The 25,394-nt window shown below is 45.3% G+C and overlaps 3 protein-coding genes across 13 annotated transcripts; 2 read left to right on the plus strand and 1 right to left on the minus strand.

Annotated features, from left to right (window-relative positions):
• The first annotated feature begins 491 nt into the window (after window positions 1-491).
• On the plus strand, window positions 492-21,328 carry LOC117892654 (F-actin-uncapping protein LRRC16A). 11 transcript variants are annotated; one of them, XM_034799014.1, is made up of 22 exons: window positions 492-1,387; window positions 9,463-9,560; window positions 11,062-11,112; window positions 11,188-11,316; window positions 11,408-11,491; window positions 12,409-12,635; window positions 12,701-12,862; window positions 12,926-13,023; window positions 13,230-13,271; window positions 13,671-13,858; window positions 13,923-14,000; window positions 14,055-14,388; window positions 14,467-15,460; window positions 16,802-16,964; window positions 17,291-17,365; window positions 18,021-18,041; window positions 18,441-19,035; window positions 19,092-19,487; window positions 19,539-19,655; window positions 19,721-19,777; window positions 19,944-20,377; window positions 20,638-21,328. In XM_034799014.1, the coding sequence occupies exons 1-22, from the start codon at window positions 1,351-1,353 to the stop codon at window positions 20,731-20,733; spliced, it is 4,476 nt and encodes a 1,491-aa protein (XP_034654905.1). In that variant the 5' UTR covers window positions 492-1,350; the 3' UTR covers window positions 20,734-21,328. The 11 variants fall into 11 exon arrangements, 10 of the variants coding, with proteins under 10 accessions (XP_034654905.1, XP_034654906.1, XP_034654909.1 ...); XM_034799011.1 differs by lacking the exon at window positions 492-1,387 and adding an exon at window positions 3,706-3,944; XM_034799015.1 differs by lacking the exon at window positions 13,230-13,271 and having other exon boundaries at window positions 493-1,387.
• A 1,042-nt stretch (window positions 21,329-22,370) lies between these two features.
• On the plus strand, window positions 22,371-23,386 carry LOC117891200 (probable U2 small nuclear ribonucleoprotein A'). Its single transcript, XM_034796536.1, has one exon. The coding sequence runs from the start codon at window positions 22,472-22,474 to the stop codon at window positions 23,264-23,266; it is 795 nt and encodes a 264-aa protein (XP_034652427.1). The 5' UTR covers window positions 22,371-22,471; the 3' UTR covers window positions 23,267-23,386.
• Window positions 23,371-24,289, minus strand: LOC117891201 (respirasome Complex Assembly Factor 1). Its single transcript, XM_034796537.1, has 3 exons — window positions 24,115-24,289; window positions 23,925-24,028; window positions 23,371-23,858 (listed from the first exon to the last, which is right to left on the minus strand). Exons 1-3 carry the CDS (start codon window positions 24,223-24,225, stop codon window positions 23,663-23,665), a joined length of 411 nt encoding a protein of 136 aa, XP_034652428.1. The 5' UTR covers window positions 24,226-24,289; the 3' UTR covers window positions 23,371-23,662.
• Window positions 24,290-25,394: the final 1,105 nt, after the last annotated feature.

A 25,394-nucleotide genomic window follows, 5' to 3' on the forward strand; every position in this document is an offset into this window, starting at 1 on the left:
TAGGGAGGAACATGTCATTTTAATTTAAGGTCATTATTAAAGTCTAGTACTCAGACGTGCTAAGTTTTCTGAAAACTCAACTGCAATAAACTGGCTTCGAAATTTTCTGTCAAACCAAAAATAGGGATGATTTCTTATCGTTTCTATAGGAATTTCATCCCTGATTCGTTTGACAGAAAATTTAGCGCATCTGGAAATAGAGTGTACCGGTTGACAAGCAACAAGCGATGAAATGACGTAAAATTGGAACTTATATTCTTACTTTGTAAACAATCCAATAAAAGTAAGACAACCTTGTGTGGAATTAATGGATGAATCGAATAAAATTATAGCTTTAGCGCTAAAAATCCGAACTAGCTAGTAGTATTAAATAGACCATCAATATCGAGGAAAATGTTTTAGATTTACGGTATATTTTTAAAATGAAAAGGTATATTTCGATATATTTTTAAGGGTCGCTCGGTATATTTAATCAATAAATCCGTGGTCACACTGCTAATGGTCTGGCCGGGGGGACTAGTTTTTGTTAAATTGTTAGTGTTTTTTGCAAAGTTCGGCGAAATTGTTGGTCGAAAATTAAGTGACAGCGTTTAAGTGGATCTGCAAGCAACGAGCGCGCCGATTGCACCCAAAAGTGTTTAGTGCTCCAGCTCCTGGCGGCTTGGAAAAATCCGCGAATGCGGCAAAAGAAAAGTGCAGAGTAAATAGATATTCGAAATTTTGAAAATAGTTGAATTAAAACCCAAACAGAACAGTTAACGTTGGCAGAAAAAAGAGTTAAGCGAAACCTGGTTCTGGCTTGGTCTCGGCATCGTGTTCGGGAGTGCCGAGTTTTCCGACCCCGCGAGACGAGGGTGGAAAACGCGTGAAAAGCGTGAAAAGAAAGGAAAACGACAGGCAAGGCGTTGTGCGTGTGTGAGCCTGCGAATAATGTGAATAAATAAAAGGCGCTGGAGGATACACCCGTCAAACACGAAAACCCCACGGAAGCGCGGAATGTCCGATCAAGCACGGTCTTCGGGGGATCGGGATGAGGAGTAGCTGCTGCAGAATCCAGTTTCTGGCTGCTGTGAGGCAAGGCGTTTTGTCAGGATTGAAATCGAATCGAAGAGAAAACCACCGCCGCCGCCACCAAAACCAACACCACCAAAAACAACAACATTTACCATAAAAAAAAACAACAGAGGAAGCGGAGCCAAAATCTCTTGGCCCTTTTCTTGCATCACTGCACCCGCCGTCGACGCCGCCACCGCCTGGTTATTCCTGTTTGACTTCATTTTCACTCGTTTCGTTGCCGATTCGGCGCTACTTTCGCCACAAAAGATTTAAACACAATTTTGGGAAGGCAAGATGTCGACGCGCTCGCAATTAACCAAGGACTTGAACGGTGAGTAATTCTCTCTTCGTGCTCTCCCGCTCTCTCTTTCTCTTTATCTTCCCCTCACTCGCTCTCCTTCGAACGGTGTTTGTGTCGTTTCTTTGTTTTGAGGAAGTGCATCTGCATCCCCTGCGCCGACGATGACGACGACGACGTTTTGTTTTCGGTTTTTACTGTTGTGCTTAGCCCGCTGTCGGCTTCCGTTTGCCTGAATGCAACACCCAGGTTGAGGGACAGGGATGGAGACAGGGACACAGACGGACCGTTCGCACGTTACAATTTCCACCCACCCAATGACAAAAACCCCCCACACACATGCAGACTTCTCCTCCCTTGATACAAACAGTTTTCAAAGCACTGCGTCTCTCTCCAGTGGCTCTCCAACCTTTATTTTAATTACTTCTCGTGATATTTTACCCCTTTAGAAAATGAGTTTTACGATGCTGTACATTATTGTTAATGAACCCCATATCATGATGTATTATTTCCTGTTTTAATTGAGCTTAAACTTAGTATCGGAGCAGAAGCGGAAAGCATGTGCTCGTAATAAACAAAATTAAAACAGCAAATAATAGTAAATATATAAGCCAAGTAAATAACACTTAGTCAGCCGCCGTTTTCGTTCTATTGTCATTTAGACCTTCCTTCCATACATCCAAATTGATAACAGTTCATACACACACACACATACGCGAGTACCCTACCTAAACAGTCCTCTTGGTTACCAATTAAACTTAACGTTCCTACGGAAATCGGTTTACGCTTGGGCAAATTCTGGGGCCAGAACTCCACGGGGCGTGAAACCCAATCTGACAAAAGGCGAATCACTCACCGCTGGCATGAAGAGCCCCCTCCGTAATGCTCTATGACAGGTGTCTGTCTGGTCCAATATTGCAGGCTCCCCGAAGCCCCCACAACCCCTTCTACACTGGTGCCCAATCGAAGCAAAAACGAGAAAATGCTTGTGCCCCATTGACGCTGTTTTGCGGCTAGAGTGGATTACGTTTGAAAATACATATTTTTGTGGTTGCTAGAAATTCAGAATCTCTTCATGAAAAATAAACCATAAAATGGTTATTTAAGTAAATTTTCTAATAGTAATTACTAGTTACTATTGTAACGGTAACTCATGCGCGTAAATATTTATACTACAATCCGGAATCACTGTGCTGACAAATGTCCCTTTGAATTTTCCCCAAGCTCGTCGCCACTCTGAGTAATTTAAATTGAGTGCAGTGACAGCAACAGTCGGTCCTCGGTCCTCGGTCCTGTTCCACCAGTTCCGTGCTTCATGGTTCCTGTTCCCAGATGTAGGCGTTGACACGGTTGTTTCTTGTTTGTTTGCTTTACGTGCTGTTTGCCCAGGTGCTCTGCTGGTCTCCTCTATCTGCACCGCCGTCTGCCTATCGCATCAAGATGCTCTCGTTGCTGCTCCCATGTTTACTCCGACTCCAAAAGAATCTTTTCCCTTCCAATTAGCATATTCTTAACAAATAAATGGGGAAACCTTACGCAATAATCTCTATGCTCGTAATTTACCAAATTTTGTATTTTCGACGGCTGCTGCAACTAAATCTGAATCGGAGTCCGCTGGTATGTGGCGGCACACCCGCTGCTTTGCTTCAAATTGTGCATTGACAATTTTATTTATGATTCTGTCGCGGCTTTCGTTCCAGTTGGCTTCCAAAATAAACTTGATTCTGTTCCGCGGCGGTGTGTGTTGGTATTTGTTTGGCCTGGGGAATGGGAGATAGTGGTGCTGCACCCGAAACTCAATTGGGCGTTTTATAATGGTCGCCAGAACGATCAGCTGTCTGATTTATTCTGTTATTATTTTTCGGGCTCACTGCATTCGTTGTTTTTACAATTTAGGGCTGTTTGGACACCTGTCGCCGTCATTAATCAGCCTGAAAATCGTTCCATCTCTCAAGTAAATGACAATGCCCTGATAGTAGGTGACGCACACATTTATAATCATATTGGAAATATTAGATAAGACAGCAGTATAAATTGATACCATAAAAAGATTGCGATTGAGTGCAAGGTAATTAGACATTTTCGCTTCCTTTAAGATCCTTTGTCGATAATCAACACTGCTTCGCAATGCAGTTATAAATGTTGTGAAAAAGCACCGTTTTATTATTTCCCTGTACGCCTGCCTATCAGTGACTTCTATTATCCGAGCCACACTGTACCGTACCTCACTGTGCTCAATTCTTTCTTTCTCTGTCTCGCTGCTGATAAGCCAGGGCGGCACTGATAAGGCGATCGCATTTATCACGGCTCTCAGTTGTTATTTTGACGCGTTTTGTGCCTGGCCTGCCTCTCGGAACTAGTGCGCGCTGCCTGTTCGCCCGCAAATCCGTTAAGAACGCGTCCCCGGTCTTCGGGCGCACTCGCATACGAGGCTTTCTGTCGGTCTGTTTGTGTACTTGAACCGTTATTACGAATATTACGTGGATGGGGGCCATGTACACCAACGAGATGATGAATCACATCGATCAGTATCTGCGGCGCATTATGGAGCTGCAGATACGCGACGTGGTGAAGAAGCAGCGCGACGAAGGTGAGCGCCGTCTCCATTTGTTTACCGTAATTTGAATGCGTCATTTGCTGCGCGGCTGCATGACGTGCTGAGCATGCACATTCCCGCTCTATTGCTCTCTTTTGTTTTGTTCTGTTCTATTCCGTTCCATTCCGCCTTGGAACCGAGCGATTGATCCGTCAATCGGTCAGGTTCGTCTACGCCGCCAATTTGGCACTTCATAAAAGTTTGGCCAAGCACCAGCGCCTAACCCAACCCCCCTTCTCTGACCACACCTTGTACTAAAACGGAAATTGACTTGTTGAAAGTTTATTGACGGTCCCTTGTCTTTGCTGTTGTTGCTCTTGAGGTTGCCAATCTCTTTGTTTATTTGTTGTGTGGGGTGTTCAAAGGCTTTTTTTTGGCATCGACTTCCACTTCATTTCACCAGCGCCAGCGGAGAAGAGAGACACGAGGTCGTGTACACACCCATTGTTGCAATCGAATACACACAAAGTGGATGTGCAATAATTCAAATAAACAAAATGATGGGAAAAACAGTGCGTTCAGAAGGAATTTTTAAACAAAGGAGGAGCCAAGCCAAAGCCGGAGAGAATTTCTATGAAATCGAACATTTTGGGGTAGAGCAACAGCTTACATAACCGTCAAAAAATGCATCGTTCCACTGCCCCAGTTCTAATAGGGTTCACACGAGCGAAGTCTCCCTGTAGTGGTTCTCGTTTGACCTCCTCCTCCGCTGCATATTTGTTTCTGGCCGGTCCCGCCTCTCCGCCAAAGATGTGTGTGAGAAAATTCCCAGCCAAAATCGAAATTAAATGCAAAGCAGTTCACAAATTTATACAAATCTCAATGGACGAGTGAAGGGGGGTATGAGATGAGCTGCTGCCTGCCGAAGGCCAACGCATAAACAAAGGCAGTTGAGGATTGCCCCAATTGGGGTTGCGAGAGCCTGACCCAGGGCTGACCTACATAGTAGCTCTCGATGATACTGTCCGCTCAGAAGTGGGATAATTTATGCCGCCAATCAAGTGCCGTGCTTACCATTCATTTGCAATGCAACTAAGTGGTAAATGGCCCGCTATTAGTGCGAATTTTTAATCGCAGGCACCTGCCTCCGTTCCAGCGCCTACTCCAGCTCCAGCCAGATGACCCGCTCTTTTGTCTCGGCGCTCTCGCTCTCTCTTCCTCTCTACCTTTCTACTCGTTTCTACTATCTGTGTTTTACTCTCACTTTCAGCTTGTTCCAATTTCGATGGCGCTGCTCTAGTTATCCTTGTTGCTCATTAGTGATGCACGTTTTCGTTGTTGCTTTGGCACACGCATAATAACGGCACCTGGGCGCGCTCTGAGGCAGAAAATTTTCGGTAGATTGGGTAGGTAGAGGCAGAGGAAAGTTGGGGCCGAACTAGTTTGACAGCATCTCAAAAATAAAATACATTGGAGAAAGATGAAAGAAAGAACACACGCGGCAGCAACATTAAAAGCCAAAGCCGAAACACGCTCATATGCTCCATTTTCCAACAGCCAAATGCGAATCTCTCTCTTCCACTCTCCTGCAGCTCTCTTTCTCTATGGCGCTGGTGAAATTGTGTCACCTAACAAGTGACGTTAATAACGCTGTAGCTGAGGCGGCTCGCATCCCTGACCTGGCAGACTGCGTCTGCTCCCGCACCCGCTTCTGCTGTTGCTGCTCTGTCCCACTTATTTTTTGGGCAAGAGTCAGAGAGGCGGACAACGGACTGAGAGAGTAGGAGAACCTGAACCTGTCGCTTTCTATTACTCTGCCACAATGGGCGAGCGCAGGCCGCAACGAAAATTTCGCACTATAAATTGAGTTTTGAGGTCAAGCGAATTACACTCGCCAAGTGCCCCGCCCGCAATAAGAGTCATACACATGTATGTATGTACATACATCGATACATATATGGAAGGCAGAAGGTGTTGTTTACGCACATTTTGTTAAACAATTCGATCAACAGCTGTAAATGACTCACGAAATATCATCTGAGCTTCCAGTTATGTCCTGCTCTTTGTTGTCTCAATAACGGTGAACATTGAAGAAAATTCATTTCTCTTACTTTTAAGAGTTGGAAGTAATTAAGAGTTGGAGACGACTTCCATTCCTCCCTCACTGACTACCACCATCACGCTCTTTTCCCCCATCCATTCTTTCGACTGTCTCCGCCTGGTCTGCCTTATGGCACAAATATAATTAACAAAACGTAAAGTAATCACAAACTTGCGCAAAGAAAAACGAAAATCAAAATCTTCGTTTAACTTTCTTTTGTGCTGCGCTTGATGGAAACGCCGGCAGGAGGAAGGGCAGTGACAGGGGAAGAGGCAGATACAGAAGCCGAGGCCTTGGCCATTGTTATATCGTGCTGTGACTTTTTTTGCAAACATTTAAAGCGATTGCCGTTAGCCGAGTTTGTTGGTGTGTGCGCGAATGATTCATTCGAATATGTAAGCTCATCTCGGTTTGTCTTGCACTGAGCGAAACTGTAAAGCGTCTCTTTGATAATTGCAAGAACCGAGTTCATCTTGGGGATCTGAAGTTTTCATGGAAAGAAAGAAGATGTGTCGTTAGGGCCGTCGTTAAATAACAATTAAATATAAACATTTAAATTTGGAAGAGAAAGGCCAACGATTGCTACCAGATTTAGTTTTGTTTTGCGTGATTTAAATTTCGTTGTTTTAACAAATCTTTTTCCAGTGCATGCATCGTTATCTCTGTGACGACCCCTGCCCCTTCGCCTATTGACTGACCGAGTCAGAATATTCTGTGCAATTGCTGTCAAACTGCGAAATAGTTTTCTGACAAGTTTTGACAGCCTTTGTGGGTTTTACAAGCTTCATTTGCATACATATGTATGTATGTATGTATGTATGTATATGTATGTATGTACGTGCTACTTGTATCAGCGAAAAGCAGGCAGAGACAGTATTACAACTGGTATTGTAAAAACTGCTCAGTAGTGTCTGTGCTACACACTTGCAGGGGTGTTAGACTAAGAAATACTGACGGGTGACGCATGCACTATGCACCCGCAAGCTCGCGGCACAGTGAAGCACAATTGTTCACCCACGCCCAACAGAGTGGTGGTAGCAGGGGGAGGGACCGGGCGAGGCAGGCAAACACACTTGTAGTGGGGAGAGTATGACTATGAGTATTTTGAACTCGTGTAATCTCTGCCATTGTGCCGAGCTTTGCAGCTGCAAAAAGCAGATAAAATTGGGTCACACTCGTTGGGTTCTGTGTCTGAGCCAGCTTAGATGGTTGTCAATGCTGCTGCCTGAAGATTCCGCTACGAAAAAGGCAACACACTGGGCAGAAACTTTTCGGCCAAACTTTATGGAATGTATCAGTTCTTTGAACCCAATCTGAAACCCATTTATCTGGCTCATAACGTAAATCGAACGAAACAACCGCAAAAATCAATTAAAGCAAAATTTCCTTTTGGCGGAAATGGAGTTGAGATAGCAACAGAGGAGCGGAGGAAGGAACACAGAGAGTGTCCGGCCCAGACAGGCAATTACAGGTGGCTTGGTCAATGTAATTGGCATTTGGCAGTGTAGTTTCAGGTGTATGTATATCCATCTATTCAGACCTACGCCCTCAGAAAAGTACGTTGTTTGCTCTTGTTTCCATCGCTCTCAACTTTTGATAACCTCTCCGCTTCTGGTTTGTCAGCAGAAGTCGTAATTGTAGTTATGTTCTCCACTGCGGGTATTTCAGAACCATCATTCCGTTTGACGTTAAAAATATACATAGCGAAATCCCACTCGAATTCGGATATATGTACATAGCAAATACTTTTGTAACTGACTATTAACGTTCCGTGACAAAACAGTGAATTCTGGGAATCGGAGGCGCGCTTTTATGACTGAGTATCAGTGGAAGGACTTTGGAATGGTTAGCAAACAATCTAGCAGCAAAGTAGTGGAAAGTTTTCGAAGCGTATATAAACTTCGGTAACTTCGGGTTTGTGTCATTTATTTGTTGATGTACAAGTTTTTCCATTTGCTTCTGCTCTGCATTACAGCGCTGCTGCTGAGCTCTCTTCCGTGTACGATATTGACATAGTGACTCTCAATGTACGAACAAGTTCAGAAAAGGGAGTGGGAGAGGGAGAGAGTGCCCAAGTTCATTCACATTTCGACGCGCTCCGTCTGCAATTAAGAGAGAATCAGTCAACTGTGCATCACTACTGTTCCTGTTTCACTCGCTCGATGATTATCACGCTACAGTCTGGGGTCTTCCAGTGGGGTGTGGAGACCACACTGTGTGCGTGCCAAAACGTCTTAACAATCTATTTTGGCCATAACGCACAATTGGCACTCATTATCATAGTCACGCCGTCCTCCCATGGGCACGGACCATGGGCCATAAAGACAAAATGCCTTAATATTTATTTTGGCCACCACTTTGTGGCCGGGCCTAGCAGTGAGTGTGGTCAGGATCGGAAATTTCTCTGCCGCAGCTCTTTTTATGGCCCACCCGTCGTCATGCAAATCCATTGTCAAGCATTCCCCATTTTGACCGTTTATGCGCGTAGTATGTATTTTGCTTTTCACTTTCCACTGCCAACACTGAAAGAGAGAGTGTGGGATTACGGTAATTGCTTGATACTGATTCTTCTGCTCTTCTAGTTCAGTTTCGTGAAGAGAGTTGTTTCAAAGCTAAACGTTACTTTAAGTGAAAGGGAGGAGAGCGAGGGAGAGAGAGACACACATATCTCCTTACTTTTCTTTGTAGTTTCTATGTGGTGGGTTAAGAGGGAGCGGCACTTATGCTATGCCGGCAGTCAGAATTTTTGACATTTCAATTCCATTTCTCCTCCCTTGCGTGCGGCATAGCCAGACAAGGAGTCATAACTCTCAGCTGCAGGCCCCAGAGGAAAGAGACGCAAAGGCTTTTGAATCGCGGCATGCCTGTATCGTGACATAATATGTACATACATATGTATGAATGCTCACCTCCCCCTTGCACATGAGCATACTGCTCTCCCTATCACACTCTGAATAATTCGTCATCGCTCAAGCGTGTGTGTTTTTGCCAGTGGAGTGAAAGAGAGTACGTGTGAGAGTATGCTAAGTAGCTGGCGGCGGCGTAAACACGACATTGGAGCAAGTGAGAAGGATTGACACGACACAAGGCGCCCCCTGGCCCCTATCCCGCACTCATAGTCCCTGGGGGAATGTACGTGTTTCGTTTGAAAACCTTTGAATCAATTCGATATACGGGCAATGATATAATTCCCGATTTTAGCATGCATAACGACAAACCGCGACAGATGCACATACATCTGTACATATAACAATACATACATACATATGTACAATGTACATATATATGCACTGATATCGTTATAATGTATGCAGTCGTAATAATATTTTAAGTTTTTATTGTAAGACGCAGTTTCACAGCGGACCTCCGATGTGACTGGCGACATCACTTAATTGCATTTCCGCTTGCCTCCAAGATGATCTTTATTTCGTTTCTCATTTTCCCTCTCTGTCTCTCTCTATGTCTTTGCAGAAAGCGTCAAATCGATTCTGGGGCGCCACACAAAGATACTCGTCAAGTATATGGTCAAATTGGAAACGAAAGGCGATAAGACGGAGAATCGTGTTTTGGTAAGTGAATCCCCCATACCCAAACCCCCCAACAGTAGCTGGCTTGACTTGCAACAAGCTGCAGGTGCTAATGCGGCTGCTGTTGGCGACATGCCGCAGACGCTGCCTGTCAGCTGAGGAGCAGCAGCAACATCTCTGCGGGCAGTCAGTGGTCCAATTTGTGCATGGAAATTGCATTTTGCAGCCAAATTGCCAGCAAATGAAATGAATAGTCGAGTGTACTGAGCAGCCAGGCATGGCCTGAAGTGTTTGTGGAAGTAATTGAAGGAGCACGGCGATAAGCTTTATGGCAAACTCAGCTTTAAATTGAGAGAACTTTTAAGAAAATACTCCACCAAAAGCAAAGGCAGTTAGATAGGAATTTTAATAGTCGAAATTATGGAAACTTCAACCATCAAGGTCATTTAATTACTTTTATCACAAAAGTCTATGAATTAAATCGAGGCAGGTGTCGATGAGGGACACATGGCACAAACCCCACATTTTGAATAAAGAGAGAGAAAATGAGGCACGAATTAATTATAGGGAATTATAGAGGTCAAGGAAGTCAATGCATTCCGTTCGCTTATTGAAACGAAACAGGTGAAAAATGAGATGGGGTATTGAAGATCCACTCAGTAATTCAATGAAATGAAAACAATTAAAATCGGTATCTAAAAAGAAGTTTTCTTCACACATTTCCTTAGAGTTTGAATGAACTCTGACAGTTCTGTCACCTCCTTCGTGGCTCCCAATCCGTAAAATGAATTAAAGAAACCCTCGGGAGAGACAATGGAAAGACATAATTCCCAAGTGAACACAAAGAACGCTTTCGACTGGAGGCAAAAGTTTTCCACCTGCCTGTAATTGATATTTTATAGCATACTTAGCGGCGACATGCCCCCTGCCCCTTGAGGGCCAAGCTATGCTAATTTCTTGGATGGCCAGGCCAGGCCCAGGCCGACACTCTCCGCTGGCAGAACTTGTACGGCCGCTTTAGGAGCTCACACAGCCGGAAAATTGATTTGAGCAAGCCGCTTACCCGTATGCATACGACGTTCTCGCCTAAGGTGGCTGAGACAAAGTGTTCAATTACCAAAGTCGACTAGAGCTCTGCTGCTCCCCACTCCACTCTCAGTTTTGCTATTGCTACTGCTGCTTTATTGCCTTTGCATTTGAGTGGCTAAACGAATTATTTGACGCACTTTGATTCCAATTGGAAGGCAACGAACTTTTCCATCAATGCAGAACAGTGTCTGGGACAAAGGCCGCCAAGAAAGTTGAGTTTGCCATGAGAAGAATACACTGCGAGAGCGGAAGAGTGTACATACATGCTGAAAGGTTTCTTTGAGTGTAGATTCCCGTGCTAATTAAGTTACACTTCACTAACTGATTGAGAGGGCCGTCAGCACTCTCCCCTAATGGAGTTGCAGTTTTGTGTCTAGAGTGCCTTTTCATTTCCAATTAAAACGCTGTAATGGTTCCCCTATTCACCTACTCCTTCCCTTCTCTTCCCTTGCAGGTCTTTACACCCGTGCGGGTTTACTTGCTCAATGCCAAAGTGCCAACAAAGGTGAGTGAGACGAGTGCATATTTAATGCATATTTGTAATCATCTTATGTAATGCTTTCATCTGAATCATTTGCAGATCGAATGCCATTTCCACTATCTGGACATTGTGGGTGTCGAGAGCAAGAAGTCAACCCACTTTTCCATTGTGACCAACGATCGGCCATACTCGTTTGCCACCACCGGCGATGCGGGCAATTTCAGTTCGGTACGTAGCACGCCCTCCCTTCAATTATTATTACTATAATGTTCTATATGTGTATAATTAACTCGATTCTATCTTTGTGCTCATTCTGCAGAACGCTGATGTCATTCTAACCGATTTGGCCTCAGCCATCAAGCAGATATTTCCAACAGTTCCTCTAAAATACATCATACGCAAGGCAAGTATCCATTCAATCCATGGAAACATTCGATTATGGAATGATCTTGATGAAAACCTTCTCCCGGAAAGGGTGTAGAATACATTTTTGCCTGAAGTTCGCTTTACTTTTACCCTCCGATGACAATGCACTGACTCACGTCTGGCTTTAATTAATGTTTAATTAAATATTTAGTGAACAATTGTGTGTATCTGGTGTGGTGTCTCACCCACAGGCATGCGTGCGTTCCATCTGGTCTGCTCCTCCTTTGCACTGCTCCCCTCCGTCCAATTAGCGGCTTAAGTGCATAAACGTTGTCATCTGGCGCAGTCGGGGTTAATAATTCAATGCATATATAATGCTCCTACTACTGGCACACGAGTTTGTTGTAAACTATGCTGGCTATACGTTTATGCAAATCGGCTAGATCCGCCCACCACAGGCCACTGGCACTCGGAGAGGCACCCACGTCCCATGATTTAAGAAAGAATACTCTGCCTTGAGGAGAGCATTATCATTTTGCACAATACGTTTCAGCCTTCTGAAACCTCTCTCCTTAAAGCCCGGGCCTCTCTTGTTTTCTATTGTCGAGTGGGTAAAAAGTCAGCCAGCAATTGAAGCAACATGTTTGGATAATGGCCACATGACACGCGAGCTGTTGACGGCTCAAAATCTAGGCATCAAAATTCACATTAAGCAAAAGTGTTAAACGCAAGATTAAGCATACGCCGGGCAGGCGCACGGGGCAGGCAGTCCGCCAAAGTGGAGTCCGAGTCTGAGTTTGAGGAGTCATGGAACTGTGAATTGTTCTCCAAGTTGGTCAACTTGCAGCAAAACCCTGTCGGACACATGAAGCTTCTTAAAACTTGATAAAGTTTTGAACAAGTTTTCTTTGGCAGGACTCTGAACTTTTCCCCCACTTCTCGTTTCCTTTTTAGATCGATATACAGCCACCGGAACGGGAGACAATCTTCTCCGAGGAATTTCGACCCTCCGATCCGCGTAATGTGGGACCCTGCGGTGGCTTCAGTGCCCAGTACGCGTGCATGTGCGACTTCCATGGGGTGCCGTACCGCGAGGAGGTGGCCTGGGATGTGGACACCATCTATCTGTCCCACGACACACGAGTTCTCAACCTGCGCGACTTTGACCACTTGGAACCGAAGTAAGTTAGCTGCTAATGAGGTTTCAAATTGTGTGTTTGCCTTGACGCTCTTCTTCCCTCTGCAGAGACTTGATGGCCATCGTTTCGGCGCTGGAGTACAATACGTTTTTTCGTGGCCTAAAGGCCGCTCACATGCGTCTCTCCCACGAAACCCTGGAACGCATCCTGCACGTGCTCAAGCGCTCGATGTGGCTGGAGGAGCTGCATCTGGAGGCTTTAGGCTTAAGGTGAGTTGTCCACAGCACTCCAAGTAATCTGCGCGACACTGATGGAACATTTTCTCTTTTCAGATGGGATTTCCTGAACAAGTTATCTATATCTGTGATAACGAATAGCAATCCCGCCATTCGCACCATCGATCTGAGCCACAATATAATTGAGGACAAAGGTGTGTGTCCCCCAGGCCATGGAGCCAACTCCCCCTTTGCCCATGCTACGCCCTGCCCTGCTCTCGACCGTCGATTGTCGACTCGTAATCCAATTAATCCAGTTCTTGTCTACCCATCTGTTTTCTTTGTGTGTTTCTCCTGTCGATTGTCGTCGATTTTTGTTGTTTTGTTTCGTGGATTATTTGTGACATTTTTGTTCGTGTAGGTGCAAGCTCGTTGTGCGCCCTACTTGGAAAGATTGTACAAGGTTTGCAGCCACTAATAGAAACATCATTTATCATTTATCTCTAAATATAATTATAATACATATTCCATGCCATGCCATTCTTGTTGTTGCTGTTGTAAGCGCTCTCGTTACATATTCCTCCCGAATCCTCCCACCACCCGCTCTCCCAAATACCCCCCAACAAATTGCCACAAAAGTTAGCACTCAGTCAGACCTTACTTCACACTCTTCTTCATGCATTTGCTCTGCTCTTTCAACATATTCTGGTCTACAAATTAGTGAACAAATTCCCCAATTGGATTCACACCCTCCACAGATCATGCTTCATTCATGTCAATATCTCTCGTTGTTATGTGTCGTTTTATGTTCCGTTCTAATGACCAACTGCTAAACCGTTTACGCTTCTTTTTTGCTGTTTAGGTGCCATACATCTGGCCGGACCCATAGCCAAGGTGTCCAAGGGTCTGTGCAAGCTGGCCCTGGCCCACTGTGGCCTAACCTCGAAAGGCGTCAACCAGATGTCGCACTCACTGACGCTCAATCAAAGTATTTCGAACTCGCTCACGTATCTAGACCTAAGTGGTAATAGTCTCAAAGATGATATAACCGTAAGTACACCCAGAACTGCAGCAACACGAAGCGACTCGACTAAATCTACTCTTTTTTTCATAGAATCTGCACAATTTTCTGGCCCAACCCAATGTGCTGGAGCACCTGGACCTGGCCTCGACAGACATCATGCTGGAGAATGTATGTAAATTGCATTAAGAAAAGAATCTTTAATTCAACATCTACTCTCTCTAGCTGTTTGGAGCTCTGCTGCGCGGCTGTGCCACGCATTTGGCCCACCTGAATGTCTCCCACAACTCGTTCAGCACGAAGAAGGGCAAGGAGATACCGCCCTCGTTCAAGCAGTTCTTCACCAGCACTTTGAGCCTCAAGCATCTGAACATCGCTGGCTGCAAGCTGCCCATGGAAGCGCTCAAGAACCTGCTGCTAGGCCTGGCCTGCAACGAGTCCACGGCGGGCCTCTATCTGGACCTCAGCAGCAATACGCTGGGCACACAAGGCGCCCACGTTCTCGAGTCCTGCATACACGGCGTGCGTGTGCTCCAGAGTCTGGACATCAGTGACAACAGTGAGTGGGGAGCAAAGCCAGAGCATATATCTTTTACTCAATGTCTCGCAAAAATTAACACCTCGAATCCCCTTGCAGATCTGGATGCAGAGCTCGCGCCTGTGCTGACGGCCATCTCGAAGAATCCCTCGATACGAACGCTGCACCTGTGCCGCAGTCTGACGGGCATGAAGCCGAAGCACATACCCCCTGTGATGGATGCCCTGGTGAACCTCATCCAGAAGGACGACTTCCCCCTGGCAGAGCTGGTGTTGTCGGAGAACAAGCTGAAGCACGATCTGCACGACTTCATCAACGCCCTCGGCAGCAACCAGAGTCTCCAGAAGCTGGACATTAGCGGCAACTTCATGGGCGACGTGGGCGCTCGGCTCCTGGCCAAGGCGCTGCAGATCAACAACCGCCTGCGCACCATTTACTTGGACAAGAACGGAGTCACGCTGCAGGGGTACGCGGACATTGTCTACGCTCTGGAGCACAACCACAGCATGCGCACCATCCCCTTTCCGGTGTTCGACATTGCGCCGCACCTGAAGAACCATCCGGACAAGACGGACGCCGTCATGCGCAAGATGCAGGAGCTGCTGCAGCGCAACTGCAACGGCCTGCAGCGGACCAATGGCCAGGGCTTTCGGCTGCAGCACGGCTTCATGCTCTCATCCACACACCAACTGGTGGACAAGCTCGTGGCCGAGACGCAGGACACCATCTCGATAGCCAAGGGCGGTGGCGGCGACTCGGCAGCCTCTGCGGTCCAGCGTCTCATCACCGACGCCGAGAACTGCAAGCAGCTGATGCCCAAGCTACAGGAGGCCGTACGCAGCGATGCCCATCCCATCGAGATGAAGTTGACGCGCGTGGCCAGCGAGCTGGGCTACACCATCAAGAGCTACCTCGAGGAGACCCTGGAGACTATGATACGCACCGGCATAGAGCAGTGCCCCAAAACCCTGGGCAACCAGATAGTGATCCAAGATCTCCGCAAGGCTCTCGCCGAGCGACTGGTGGTACCCGAAGACTTTCTACAGACCTGCCTCCTCAACAATGCCGGCAGCGAGATAATGAACAAAGTTGGGTGAGTGAATAGAACAGAAAGAGTTGAATGAGGAGGGGCATAATGGTATAAAGAAAGTTTATATTTAAGCTAATGTGCATATTTAAATAAACTTGAAAGTAAGCGGATCCATAGAGCATCATCTTTGTTTATATACAATGATTATAGCTATCGCTTATGCATATGTATGTACTCGTACACTGCATATACTCCCCACACACTGGAGGATTAGCTAGAGAGAGATTCGAAGGTCAAATGAAATGGGGTTTTTGCGATAACTGAGAGAAAAAAGGGAGCAAACGGAGCGTTGATATGGAAAATATTTAGTAAAATTGTATAATTGCATTTAAATTTCTACTTAAAGTTGGTAAACATTGTATCAAGATTAAGATTATAGCAGTGGCATTTTATTTCGTAAATATTAACACAGTTATTAGTCATGAGTCAAAGTATTAGATACACTTGCAGCTGGTTAGATGACTTAATTTTCCAACAAATTACAACGTATTTTTATTAGTTTACTGAACATGCAGGATGTTACTTACAGGAACTGCTTATATTATTTCCTTAGATATTTAATATAATTTATTTGTGTTGCAAATCTTAAGCCCAAATGTCAGAGATACCCACTGGAAGAGTATGAGAGCCAAGCAAACAAACGTATTCGTTTTTGCATATTTAAAATTGCGCTTCGAGTGGCGCTCTCTCTTGACACACTGCTTTGCTCTCCCACACTCGCAGATAAGCCTCTCCGCAGCTCGTTTCCGTACTCGCAGTAGAATGTGGGAGAGCACACGCATGTGTGCGTGTGTGTGTGAGAGTGGTAGAAATAGAAGCAGCAGAGCAAACCCCACGATAAGATTAAACAAACCCACAAACGAAATAACGAAACAGCTGAATGCAGCTCCACTGTACGAAACGGGGCTACATCGGACTCAAACGCATCTGTGGCCGAGAGCTAGGCACGCCGTGTGGCTTCAGCATATAGGGAAACATACACATTCATTTCTTAGAAAACATATGTGTCGCGCGAGTTTGTGAGCGCCTTCATAGTTTCCGCGGAGAATCCAGTGCGAATCGGTTGGCAGTCGACGTGCGACAGCTGTTGAGCTGCGACCCCCAACACATCCGAGAGATGGGCCTGATGCGCACTTTGTGCTGCTGCTTTGGTGGCTCGTCCTCGAAGGCGCAGGGCAGCAGTAGTCCAGTCTACAGAGTGTGTCCCGATGAGGAGGAACCTTTGGAAGCTTCGCCTCTGCCTTTGCCCGCAGCTCCAGAGCCAGCTGGCCAGAAGTAGCCCTGCCCCCCCTGCACCCTTGCGACTCCATTGACTAATTTGTGCTTTTTTCTAATTCTTTACAGTGAGATTGAGCAGACGCTGGCCGCCGCCATCTCGGACCGGGCAACGGATGAGGTGCTGGAGGCATTGACCCGCTATCGCCGTGGCATGGGCATCTCCGAGTCGCCGTCGGTGCTGCTGGATGAACCCCAGACGCCGGACATTGTACGCAGTCGCTCCAGTCATGTAAGTTTGCTTCTCTCACCTCACCCCCAATCGGTATGCATCGATCTACCTATGGGTCTATCGAGGAGGCAACTCCCTTATCAGCCGCGGGGTAAAGCTGGCTCATGTCACATGTGATGTCATGGCCCCTAAGGCCTCCGGAGAGAGGTTCACATTTGACAAAAGTGGAGCACCTCGCCAGCGACTGAGCCAGTTGGCCGCCGACGCTCCTTATCAGCATTCGATTAAATATTGGGCCAGTTTTGGGGAGTTGCCGAATCGAGAAACTATTTGGAGTGGACCCCAACAATAAAAGTGAGCACTAACCCAACCTCTAACTCTTGCAGGATGCAGACGGGCTGATCATACGCCCGGGCGGACGCGGCTCGATACTGCCCAAGCTGGGCCTGGAATCGCCCACTGTAAGTGTTGAAAATCTGTCGCTACCCAAGTGGATGCAATAGACTACTCCAAACAAAAAAAAAAGAACCAAAAAATCAATTAGATCATAGAAATACGTCGAAGATTGTAAGCGAATAGTGTAGAGTGCTAAATGCTGAGAAGAAGTCGCACCTTCATAGATATACACACCCTTACATATACCCAAACATATATACATATATGCATACATATGTACATACATTCATGTGTAAAATGAACTCATATTCCATAGCCAAATAGCCACAAAACGTAGCTGGAACACAAACGATCGCAAATGAAAGAAATCTAGCGAAACAAAATCAATAAGAAATGCATCACATTATGGAATAGATATACATATATACATCCTACTGCATAATCGTACTCGTCATAGAATCATCGAATCTCATTAATAAATTATGTACTAAATGTGTATTCAAAATGCTCATGCTCATTATTTTTCTCATGTCTTCCTGCCCCTCGACAACCCAATCAACACCAACTCATCAAATCAACCAAATCCAAAATCAATGTACAAAAAACGCAACTACTCGTACTCGTACTCGTATTCGTACTATACAATATAAACTACTATATTTAAACCTTGTCTCCAACTCATTTACATAATTGCATTTCTAAATCAAACAAACACAAAAGAAATTGGAATATCTCAACCTTGTAAGTAGTATTTGTCATATGTCTCTCTCCTTCTCTCTCTGTTTATTTCTGTCTCTGTGTAACTCTGGAGTTGGTTCGATGAATCAATCAGCTCACTCTGGGACTGCCAGCGCATCATGGGATGATCTTCCTTGATCCGCCGACAGCTGAGAGCCGGCTGTGAGACCGCACTCAACTCTTTATCCTCCTTATATGCTATCCACCCCCCGCTCTGTAGTCTGCTCGTGTCTGTAGTTTATCTATATCCATATGTATCTTTCTCCCCAAATACAAACACATTTCATTATTTCACACACCAACACCAACACACCATAAAGATCCCATAGAACCCATAGAATGTTAAGGATTTGCAAACACTATTAAATGGAGCCCATCTAATGTCATTCATCTGGTTCACAGGCCACTCCCCATCTGCCCACCAAGCGGCGCAGCGTTGCGCGAAAGGTTCGTCCCCAGTCGGTCGTGGAGAATCTCAGCCTGAGCCACATACCCGATCTGTTGGAGTCCCCCTCCTCGCATCGCTCCAACTCCCAGCTGTCGACCCGCGGTGCAGCTGTCGGTGCCGCCGCTTTGGCTGCTGCCAGCAACATGACGGACAGCATCGCGGCCATGGACGATGGCGGCGTCGACGAGTGCTGCGACTCCATCACCGAGCTGCCCAGCGCCTCGTTCCAACTGCAGCATCTGGTCAAGGGACGTCCCAAGAGGGCCAAGACGCGCGCGCCGACCCGTCCGTTGGTCAGCGCTGAGTGCGCCGGTGGCGGCAGGGAGATTGGCGAGGGACTGGAGCACTTCTTTCGCCCGGGATCGGTGACACCCACCACACTGACGCCCCTCGTCTCGCCCACTTCCGAGGAGTGCAGCTCGCTGTCGTTCGTGGACAGCCCCACCATGAGCCGCGATGGAAACGGACACATGACCTCCGAGGAGACTACACCCATCCTGGAGGAGCGCCGACCAATCAAATTGGAGCGGCAGTCGCCCTTACTCAAGAGTAAGTAAATTCTGGATAATATAGAGATCAATTTTTTGAGGACGCCTTTCCCGCAGGTGCCTCCTGGGCCACACGATCGCGCTCCACGGATAATCTTGAGAAGTATTCGCCGCTGGTGGGACGTAAATCGCCGCTGGTCAAGATGCGCACCGAGGGAGGGCCTGGCTCGGGCGCTGCCATGGAAGAAGTGGCCACATCCGGACTGCTCAAAGCGGCCAACCGCGACGACAAGATGCGCTCGCCCAGCAGCGATTCGATCAAGAGCCACGCCACCAGCGGCGAGGGCAGCGTGATAGTGAAGACGGGCAACGGAATCCTGCGCACACCCATTGTGCTGCAGAAGCCGCGTCCCTGGTCTGTGGTGGGCAGCGAGCCAAAGTCCAGCAGCGAGCTGGTGACTGGCAACGGCACCGCCGACTCCAACAAGACGACGCCAGACAAGCTGCAAGAGGGTAAGAAGATAACATATTTTATTGTGACACTAATAAATCTTTTCTGTTTAGATGTTGAGGTGCTAACCTTTGGACAGAGCACCGGCGGTTCAATAGTGGGCATCACACCGGGCATAGCCATAGCAGGTGGCGGCAGTGGCGGCGGCAGCATTGTGGGCATTACACCAGGTGAGTGCCGAACATCCCATAAGGAAAGAAGAGAAATATTATATGTAACCTATTTGTTATTGCAGGAGCTGCCCTCGAGAAGAAGTCGGTGCGCGAGCTGGCCGCAGGTCTCAGTCGATTGGGTAAGTGGAGTGCATGAAACGATACACACATATTGAATGCCTGCCCAGCACTTTGTAGATCTCCCTCTATGCGTAGATGTAGATTTATGCAAGTTTATACGATTTTTGTTTGTATCTTATTTATTTTCATATTTTGATTGATTTGTTGTACTCGTTAACTGTAAAGAACTCCCCCTGAAACCGCCCGTTATGCCCAGAACCCTCATGAACGCAGCAGGTGGTCGCACAAGCAACACATCGTCCACCTCGTCATTGTCATCCACCGCCAGCGGCGGTGCAACTACAACGACGACAACAACGACGACAGTATTAAACACACAGAACCAGGCGCGCTCTAGGATTGTGAGCACCACGAGCAGCAACAGCGAGAGCCAGGAGACGCTGAGCAAGACCACCATCACAGAGCACGGAAGCAGCAGTCTCTCCAGCAGTCACTCGAGCCACACCGAGAAGAAGCACGCCATGGCCTGTGCCAGCCTCATTAGCAACGAGATACTGAGCATGCGCAACGGCCAGCTGAGCGGCAAGTCGGCTGTCAGCTGTGCGGAGAGTGGCGGCGTCAAGCGCATCGCTGGAAAGGAGATCTCTACGCTATTCGAGGTTTGAAGAACGCGGAACCACAACAGCTGCTGCTTCAATCATGACTCATGAATCGACGTTCGAAATTTTGGTGGTCTCGTTGTTTCGATTGCTCATCCTGTGCGTCTAACATTTGTTGTCTAGAGTGTGTAGTCCTTAGGTTGCATGTCACTAGCACTCATCTTGCATCTGTATGCTGCCTGTTGTCATAGTAATTGTTAAGCTAAGAAATACGAAAATAATGCTGACTCGTTTCACATTCGCCTCGCCCATCTGAACAGGAGACATTAGCTGAAGACCTGCAGCGCAACATCTCGACTCGACGCCTGTTTAGAGAGACTACGCCCTACACCAAGGAGGATGTCGTTGATTTATAAGTGTTCTAGTTATATGCTCAACATTCCTTTAGATCGTCCCTAGGCCCACCCGCAACCCCTGACCCATCCAAGAACCCTGCCACAGTTTCGATCGATCAGTCGATTAGATGAGATGATGAGGATATATTTAAGATGAGGATATGCAGAGACGCAAACGAGGTTGCAACTTATTCGTACTGAACCATTAATTTATGTGCAATGGCGCGTGTGTATTGTTTTCCTTTGGCAATTTTGTGGAATGAACGTGATTTATTTATTGATATACATATACATATAACCTACATTTTATCCAAATTAACCTTTTGCATATTTATAAAGATGTTTTTGTGTACTATATTTTATATTTTATGTATTTTAAATGATTTAAGTGCCAATTATATACAGAACTAAACGAAATTTACTTTTAGCGCGTGCTATTAAACAATTTCTATGAAACTAACGAAGGAGAGCGCAATGAATATGATATAGATATGGAGAGATTGATGTATACACTTTATGTAGATCGATTGCGTGCATAAGAACTATTTTAATGGCCTACATCTAAACAAAAATCTAAATGAAATACAATATTTTTTATAACTGCTTCCAAATACAAGTATTTATCGTTTTTCATTTCAAACATTTTTAATTTCCCTTACACGTACATATATACATAAATAGGTACATAGTATTAAAACGACAATCCGTTTCAAATTTTCAAGCGCCGTTTGCGAACAAAGAACGTATGCATTTATTTACTGAGAAACTCTGATTTTTTCTACAAAGTTAACAATTTACGCTAAGAAATTACATGTATGTGAACGATAACGAATTACTCAATGCATTTAAAAGTACAGTAAAAACCTACTACTATATACGCGACACGAAGATGAAGATGAAGATCAAGTAGTTTGCACGAACGACACAGGAAGTTTTATCCAGAGTTTGACCCAGTCCACCTCCACCGAACACACACGCACTTCGAGTTTAGAGCGTTGCCCGATATTCCCATAGTTGGCTCCATTGTTTGCCATTCAACTTAGACACAAAAGAAACGAAAATACGAAAAACTTAACGTGTTCATTATGGTTAAGCAATTAAAACTTCATTGTAATCTATTGAAATTCAAATTAAATGGAAAACAACTCAACTTAAGCCTGCGTTTAATTACTACCTTTTAGATTAGAGATCATCTGTGGCAGCTTGGCCAGCGTTACTTAATAATTTTAATAAATTAATTTAATTAAATGTTTGGCTGGCTACAAACAATGGAAGCAGTGCAACCTTACGACGACATAGAAATTACATGAAATGTTTTGCTCTCTACAAACAATGAAAGCAGAGCCACCTATCCATGACATAGAAATTACATGAAATATTTTTCTCTCTACAAACAATAGAAGCAGAGCCACCTGTCGACGAAATAGAAATTACATTAAATGTTTTGCTGGCAACAAACAATGGAAGCGGAGCCACCTGTCGATGAAATAAAAATCACATTAAATGTTTTGCTTCCAACAAACAATGGAAGCAGAGCCACCTGTCGACGAAATAGGACACAAAACGAATTCAGCTGCGGTTATCGCAAAAAAATACCATCCAAATATTATATTTATCCACTTGAAATATATATCGATATATTCATTTATCACCCCTAACACGCGTCGAATGCGGTGTTTTCTTTTTACTGTCATTTTTTGTTGAAAAACATAAAAGAAAGCAATTTTAAAGTAAAGTATTGTATATATACACTGCCAAGATGGTGAAGCTTACTCCGGAGTTGATAAACCAGTCCATGCAATACATAAATCCGTGCAGGGAGCGGGAGCTCGATTTGCGCGGCTACAAAATTCCACAGATCGAAAATCTTGGTGCTACTCTGGACCAGTTCGACACCATTGACTTGTCGGACAACGATTTGAGGAAGCTGGACAATCTGCCGCACCTGCCGCGTCTCAAGTGCCTGCTGCTGAACAACAATCGCATCTTGAGGATCAGCGAGGGCCTCGAGGCCGTCGTTCCCAATCTGAGCTCCATCATTCTGACGGGCAATAACTTGCAGGAGCTCAGCGACTTGGAGCCGCTCACTGCGTTCAGCAAGCTAGAAACCATATGCCTGCTCATCAACCCAGTCTCCACAAAGACCCACTATCGCGAGTACATGGCCTACAAGTTTCCGCATCTGCGCCTGCTCGACTTCCGGAAGATAAAGCAGAAAGACAGGCAGGCGGCCCAGGAGTTCTTCCGCACCAAGCAGGGCAAGGACATGCTTAGGGAGGTTACCAAAAAGTCAAAACTAAGCGCCGCCGCAGCACTGGCCGCAGAGGCGAGTAGCGGCAAAGGCAGGGGCTCTGATGGTGGTCGCTTTGCCAACCCAGAGGATATGCAGCGCATCCGCGAGGCCATCAAGCGGGCCAGTTCCCTGGCAGAGGTGGAGCGGCTGTCACAGATACTACAGAGCGGGCAACTGCCGGAGAAGTTCCAGCACGAAAAGGACCTGGGGCAGAACGGATCATCGCATAATGGCTCGGAGCCCGTGGCCATGGAGTACTAGGATTTCCCATAGCTGTCAGCTACCTTTTAACTGTAGAACAATATTTGTAATAAAAAGCCGCAACAAATTATGTTCCCATTTTTTGCACACTAGATACACATCCATACATACACAAATATATATATTGTTTCTGGTTCTCAAGTAGAGCCGCTGACCGGGATGGATCTTTCACAGAAAAATCTCCGTCTGCCAACAGCCAACAGCCTGCGGCAACCATTCAAATGCACACATGATGGTAATTCACTAAAGTTTAACAATCTACACTGAGTTTAAAAAATGACAAAACGGGTTAGCTTATTTTGGCTTCGCAAATGCATCTGCGGGAATAGTGGTATTGATATTGGACTCGGGAGTTTGTTACTGCTCTGATGCGGCGTCGAATGGCTGGGAAGTGTATTATGAGGACTTTGCCGCCATTATCGTGTCGTAGTGCAGGCCCGTGTAGAAAATTATCCACGTCACCAAGAATCCGGCGAAAGATGTCATAAATCCCTCCTTCACCAATTCCCAAACGCCTCCGTACGCCTCCTCGTCCACGTTCTGAAAGTTTATGGCGTACAGGTAGACAATGCCGCAGCTGATGCCGGCGAAACTGTGGACAAAAGTTCAAGCATTCGATATGAATATGAGCGTTGCTATTTATAACCCAGCTACTTACAGCACAAGACCCAGAAAGCCTTTGAGCGGCACAATGCCCCAGATGACACCGAGGATAATGCCAAACACCTGTCGCGACCAATAGATGACATCTAGGAATTCCTCCTGCAAAAGGCAAAGAGCATGAACAATCCAGCCCTGCACGCGTGCTCTGGTTCACAGGTCGGTGCTCCGGTACGGAAGACTCTTACCTTGTCCTCCCATTCGGATTTTGTGATGGCGCGCGCGCATATTTCCTTCAGTGTGGATGACTTAGCGCTGCCGTTTCCATGGCGCTCAATAGTATTAGTTTTGGTTGACATTATCAATTTCAGTTATGACCCACTTAAATTATTTGTTAATTAATTTTTTCCATAAAGCGGAATTATCGATAAAATATACTATCAGGGCCTCGAAAATATACCAAAATATACTTTTTCATTTTCAATATATACCGTAAATATACCGCAGTCTGAAATCAAATTCCTCGATTTTGATCTTCTATTTAATATTACCAGTTTACAAAGACTTTCACCACTGAAACAATAGTTTAATCCGATAGAAGAATCAATTTGGCTTATTATAAATACTCCTTTTTATTGGATTGTATACCTTATGACCTTATATTTAACATATTTGTATTTGAATTTTTCATTTGGTCAGGGAAAATCTCTCCTGCGTTTCAACGGTCAGGGAAATTCACTGTCAGACGCTCTCCCGATCTAAGAAAAATATCGATATATTTAACGCTCTCCGACCCTTTTTTCGTTGAGCGAAGAATACGCGCCTTTATTTGAAATAATTTCTTTCCTTTCTTCTCCTTTTATTATAAAACATTATATCCTTTATAATCCCACTTCACAATTCTTTTTCAGGTTCACAATTTTCACAGCCATTTTTATCTCTTAGATTTTGTCTAATATATAATATATTGGATACATTTGTGTTCGTAAATCTATTGGTAATGTTCCTTTTTATTCAAGTCACTTCAGAGAATAAAGGAAAAAACGATTATATTAACATAGCGAACAAGAAGCTAATATAAATAAAAATATACATAAATATTAATTAAATCTGATTAAAAGAGGTGACAAGTGATTGAACAAGCTGAATTAGCAGCAACAATAATTGTTTGTTGTAAAACAATTTAACAACAAAAACAACTTCTAATATTCAACAACAGGATAGATTTCTTTTGTTTCATTTAGCCTAAAAGTATGCTATATTTTTTTGGCAGCAACCTAGCCCCCAAAAGAGACTTAATAAATTTGACTGTAATAACAGAGAACCTTTTATTTCGATAAAAGAGACAAGCAAGAGACGCGTAAGATCCTCATCCTCCATGGTGTCGAAAACGGTTGTAGGTTTTTGAAAAATAAAAAAAGAAGCATAGCTTGGGTGAATAATGTGACCGCTTAATCTGTATTTACTGCACGGTAAGTAGATTGTAGGTCGGAATGATGTTCACTGAAAGTTGGGTACAATCGGTAGT

This window comes from Drosophila subobscura, chromosome E (genome assembly GCF_008121235.1).
Source record: "Drosophila subobscura isolate 14011-0131.10 chromosome E, UCBerk_Dsub_1.0, whole genome shotgun sequence".
NCBI lineage: Eukaryota > Metazoa > Arthropoda > Insecta > Diptera > Drosophilidae > Drosophila > Drosophila subobscura.